General features: G+C 36.8%; 1 protein-coding gene across 2 annotated transcripts in view; it reads right to left on the minus strand.

The window, feature by feature from the left end:
- Slc6a15 (solute carrier family 6 member 15) overlaps window positions 1-6,000 on the minus strand; it is a 31,352-nt gene that overhangs the window by 17,831 nt on the left and 7,521 nt on the right. For both annotated transcript variants that reach the window (XM_013350390.1, XM_005358108.3), the window contains exon 5: window positions 972-1,082. In XM_013350390.1, coding sequence (XP_013205844.1) covers window positions 972-1,082 — 111 coding nt within the window. The remainder of the gene's footprint in view (window positions 1-971; window positions 1,083-6,000) is intronic.

A 6,000-nucleotide genomic window follows, 5' to 3' on the forward strand; every position in this document is an offset into this window, starting at 1 on the left:
CATTGTTCTTGAGTTCTCAGTAGTCCTCATTGTCCGCTATGTTCAGAGAGTCCGGTTTTATCCCATGCTTTTTCAGACCCAGGCCAGCTGGTCTTGGTGAATTCCCAATAGAACATCCCCATTGTCTCAGTGTGTGGGTGAACAGAGCCTACAGGGATAGGAACTATTTTAACTGCACACTCTGACCTCCTCACCAGTCTGAACAAGCTAACGGTGAGCTGAAATTTTATGTTGCTGAACCACAAAAACACAGACACTCCCAAAACCTATTTCTGTTTTGTTTTGAATTAAAAATAACAAGGCATGATTAAGTGTGCAAGTAAATTATGGGTAACCAGGAACAAGACAGACAGCAATAAACTTGTCATTGCTTAGTAGATGGACAGCATGAATTTCGAACCCTCTTTGAAACTAATGGAAAATTTCCTGTTATGTGTACGTGCTTATAAAAATTATCAAGTGTACCACTTTATTTATGACTCCAGAGAGAGCAAAACATTCCCAAGAAAACACTAATTCTATATAAGACAGTATTCTAGCAAACAGTGGGATTCTCCCCCAGAGATTTTAGACGGCGTGTAACCTGCAGATACTGAGGAAATTAATATTTTCACTAGTTCTTCTAGCAAAAAGATACTGTTGTTGACACATATTAGATATAAACGACTCAACCAGAGAACGATGAGTAAATGCAGGTCAAAATTTCCCAGATTTATTACGGTAAACCATAAGCTATTTCACAGGTAGAGACTTTTCTAATTTAAATACTGACAATTTCACTCAAGAACCTGAATGGTATGTTTTAAAAATTGGAGGTGGATTGAATTGGAAATACAAAAAAACCACTTCTCTGTAATGGTCTACATACTATAATTTAGATGTCTAATATATTTATGTTAAAAGAATTAAACCCTTAAACATAGCTAAGGAGATATATTTACAATAAACGTAATGGAAAATAAGGCACATACCTTAGGGGTAAACATGTGTCTGATGCCATCAATTGAGCCATTTAAAAGGAGAGATCTGATTAAGAAGCATACAAGTACCACGTAAGGGAACAGAGAACTAAAATACATGATCTGCAAGCAAAAAAAAAAAAAAAGACAGTCGGTGAGACATACGAATGACAATTCTTACGGTTATAACTACACTTTGATAGCTACTATTTTTTTTGTAGTGTGAGGAACAATATGGTTAACAATTTCTAAAGTCATTTTTAAAGGGAATTGTTCGGATTCTTTAAGATCTTATTTGAGACATAAGTAAAGCTTTTTTTAAACTGATTCATACTGTATATATTTATGGGGTAAAGTACAATTCAATACTTGTATAAAATGCTTAATAACAATTTAGAGGTAATTAACATTTTGTGTTATAAGCTTTTACGCTTACAATTATCTTAAGAGTCCCAGTAAGTTATGGTGAACTATGGTCACCCCAATGTGGTACCCAATTCTGAATTGTGATCTTCCTTTTGTCTTTTGGTTGTCATTGTCCAATAGTTCTTTATCCATCTCTTTCCTTCCCAGTCTCTAGAATGACCACTCTACTGCCCTCTATTCTTATGTAATAGGCTCTTTTAGTTAGCCAGACAGGAAAACACTAGAATTTGTCTTTCTCTTACTACATCATTACACTTATGTTGTATCTGAGTTATTGTAAATGATAGAATGCCATCTCATTTAGTAGATGGATAATATGTGGAGAGCACATTTGCATGTTTGTGTGTATGCAGAATTAAAAAATACAAAATGTTTACCGTCTATGTTGCTTTTAGTAGCAGGGTTTAATTCTGCTCAATGACTATATATATCATTGTGTGCCTACATGAAGAAAAAGCTAACTTAATTTTCCTTGAATTGGGGTACAACTACAGTGTACGATTAATTAATGGTGTTGATAATTTTTAATGCCTATTTAAAAGCAATATTTAGGAAAGAAAGGATCAAACATAATCTGCCTAACAAGTCCTGGTTCATGTTTTACACATATTGTATGGAATTTTTTATGATGAAGCTATAAAACTCCCAAAGTATTGTGTAATCTTTAGGTACTGCATTCAGTATAAAACCTTTAACCATTTATTTCTGCTATGTTTGCTTGTAAGGTACTCAGTAAATTGCTTATCACCCAAAGGAGTCATTTGAACCAGGCATTAACTATCTTCTTGACGTCTCCAGGTGGAGGTCTAACAAGTATAAGACTTCCCCATTGTAGAAACAAACTTCTGAATTTCTCTCTAACTTGTGCCCTCTCCTTTTCAGAAAATGGTCCTGGCGACCCCGTTGCTGAAATCATACATGCAGAGTTGTCCAAGACAATCTGCAATATGCCCTCAGGTTCCAGATCAGCATTCCAGCTGTGTCATTTTCTGCTAACTGCATCCTAAGTGTTCCTAATAGCATTGAACCGATTGCTAATTGCTCCCTCAGTCCTGCAAACCTTTACGGTAATAATGTTCTGTGGAGCTCAGGCCCTCATGCCCTTACCACCTGGTAGGTGCAGCAAGCTCAGCCTCTCCCTGTAAGCACACCACCTGCTTGCTCCTCTTCTCTACTCACAGAAACATCTTGCAGAAATCTTCCTGAGCAGCCCAAATAAGACTGCCCTTTTATTTCCACGCTGAATCCACCATCTGGTATGACTCCTGCTACAGTAGAGATAGTGACATCCCCTAGGAGATATTACCATTAGGTTTGTTTTTGTCTGGGACAGCAGATAGCCTTGCTGATGTTACCTTACTTGAGTTCTCTTGTGGGCTGTCCGCTCTGCTGTTATAGAAGCTCTGTGGAGGTAGAGGCCTTGTCTTTCCTGTTCATTAATAGATCTTAAATTCCTAATACATTTGCAGAAACAGAATAGCTATAAGATAAGCATGGGAGTAAAGAAGAAATGAAGGGAGCCTGGGAGTATAAGGGGGAAGACTATCAAAGCAGAGGAGGCTTCTGGGAAGGGAGCATGCGACCCGATAACTCGAAAGAACTTGTAATAGAAAGACGATGCCTGTGTTTGCTTCCTTTGTAGTTTATCCTCTGAAAGTCACATTGAAGTATTCTGAAGCTATCAGGGACAGGTTAGTTCTACGTGTAGGATGTCAGTATAGTAAAATCTATGTTTTGTTAAATTAATTCTGTTTTCATTAGTGAAAACAAACATTTTCAATAATCTTAGATTGGCTTCTGCTTTGATGATACGTTTTCACGTTCACTTTCTAATTTTTTCTTATTAGGGTTATTTTGGAAGTGGGGGTTACTTTTCTGGTTATCTCTGATGACTTCAACCTTCTTTAAATCTTCCAGTCCCCTAGGTCTTATTTGATTGTAGCTCTCCACAATTATGAGGCTACCAAAAGCACGAGTCCTTTCTGCATATTTCTCAAATCAAATTCAATTTGCTGCTTCATAAGCGGCATGAAGGACTTTGTTCATTCTCAGTTTATTTCCTGGTGATTATTCCTCCAGAATCTCCCTATCAGTTCGCCTCTGTGTGGCAGAGGATCACCATCCATGGCTCTTCTGTATGGAGCTTTCTAGAAATCTGAAGGTATTGTTTGCTGAACAGTTAAAAATCTTCAAATCTTTGCAGAGTTTACTATATAACATCCACCGTTTCACCAGTTTCTGCAGACACTTCCAAGTACATCAGCAACCAGATCACCTTGTTGCTTTATCTCTTGCTGCCCAAACTGGATGTCAGAGTCACACAGGAACATTTAGCTTCCTCTGGGCTTCATTATGCCTGATTCTGCGCCTGAAATGACCTCTTTCTCATCCTTCTCATGAGGTTTCCTGCAACCATCTTAGCATGATCCCAAATTACCCACTATGTGAAGTTTCCTAAAAACCAGACTAATTGCAATGACTTTCTCATGCATTTTCTCTTTGCCTCCACTACCATATGCAATACAGCAATTATCTGCCTGGATCTTTATACTATGGGCTTTATGAGGACAGAACTTACTGTACTAATATCTATCTATTAGATCACAGCATTCAGTAAGTCATCAAATATACTGTACATTAGTAGAGAACTCCTAGAAAGTTAAGGTTTCTTCTGTGTACACACTACAATGTATTTATTATATAGAATTTTCAATTATTTTCTAATTATGTGGTCCCAATCATTCCCACTTTATTTTATTAGTTCAACATACATTTGTGTTCTTAAATAAGCTAATCTGGATTTGGCAATAAGATTTTAACATACATTCTTAAGGAAGAAAAATAGAAATATTCCAGTTTATATTGTGAAAACAAAGTCAATATATCAAATAGGTGAAAAGTATAAGTATGCCAAGCCCATGACTGCATTCATCTCTAAGAAAAGAAAGGTCTGTATATTTATTTATAAAATTCTTAGAATTACATGAATGTATCTTAAGCCATACTGTATAAAGCATCTACCTTGTTCTTAAACACAAATTCTTCACATTTACACAAATGGCTATATTTTTATAGCAAAATCTTGTATGAAACTGAAAAAATTCAATTAGATTTACCTTATATACCACAGATGCATATACATTGTTACCCAAAATCACTTTATTTACAATATATACAATATAGCTACCTAAACCTCATGCATTGTATATATTGGTTTTGTACTCATGTACCTAGAATGATTTTACTAATTTGTGGTTTGCCTCTGTCAATAGAATGGAAAGATCCTAAATCCAAACTTTGCCCCTTGCTAAACTAAATCAAATTCTAGTAAAGACCAAATATTTAATACCTTTGTAAAATAAATCAATGAATGGAAGAGTCGATGAGCCTGATATAGTTTAAAAAGTACATGTGATTAGAATAGAGAATAAGATGCATTCCTCTGTTTAATTTAGAGCCTCCTTAGAATTGCCAACCAAAATACTTTTCACAGCAGTTATATTAAGTAAAAGATGACTTTGTCAACCAAAATATTATGTAGACTATTTTCATATTGTTTCACTACTAGAATTGGGAAACTTAAAATAATTCTCCATTGTTTTTCTCTTCATATTAAACTGTTAGTTATAGACACACATTCAGAAGAAATCTTACTGTTGACTTCCATGCCTGATTTTAGTTAGATAATTTAGTTACTTCATTCAGGATAGTTATCTTGATCCTGAACTATTTACTTTGTTGTGGATTAGAGGTAAAACTTACAACTCATTTGGCTGTCAGAATGAAGAAACCAATGTTTGCACAATATTTAACAGAGTAATACACTGATAGTGAAGAAATGCTAACAAAAAAATGTCACCCTGGAGCTGGAAGCAAGTCAATAACATATCATTTCAATCTTCTATTCTGGGGTCACAAATGTCATAAGATGCTGGAACCAGGTTTCATACAGCCTATGAACATAACCAGTGAGACTGGACTGTCTATTATAGAGGCAATTAATTTCACTATCACCAAGCATTGTCCTAGAAGGGGTTTCTTTTTTTTTTTGTGGTTTTTCGAGACAGGGTTTCTCTGTGGTTTTGGAGCCTGTCCTGGAACTAGCTCTTGTAGACCTCGAACTCCCAGAGATCCACCTGCCTCTGCCTCCCGAGTGCTGGGATTAAAGGCGTGCGCCACCACCGCCCGGCTTTCTTTTTGTTGTTATTTATCATCTCTCTTATTCCCTCTATTCTCTTATACTGGGGAATAGTCCTGTTCTTTGTGGTTTTGCTGTCTTCCTTTTATTTAACTCGTTGTTGATTGTGCTCACAGACCAAGAATTTCTCTTCCCCATAGAGAGGCAGAAAAATAAAAGATATCAGAATCCAGTGCTGCAGTTGCATTTTGAGGTGTGTTTAGTCGGCCTGAGTGATTACCAGCATCCTTCTCTTGTCACTCATACAGGTTCCAGGCAGCATCTCCCACTCTCTACCCTGTGTGTGTTTGCATGTTTAAAAAACTACGTGAGGAGCCAGGCAGTGGTGGCGCACGCCTTTAATCCCAGCACTCGGGAGGCAGAGGCAGGTGGATCTCTGTGAATTCGAGGCCAGCCTGGTCTACAAGAGCTAGTTCC

Source organism: Microtus ochrogaster, chromosome 24 (assembly GCF_000317375.1).
Source record: "Microtus ochrogaster isolate Prairie Vole_2 chromosome 24, MicOch1.0, whole genome shotgun sequence".
Classification (NCBI taxonomy): domain Eukaryota; kingdom Metazoa; phylum Chordata; class Mammalia; order Rodentia; family Cricetidae; genus Microtus; species Microtus ochrogaster.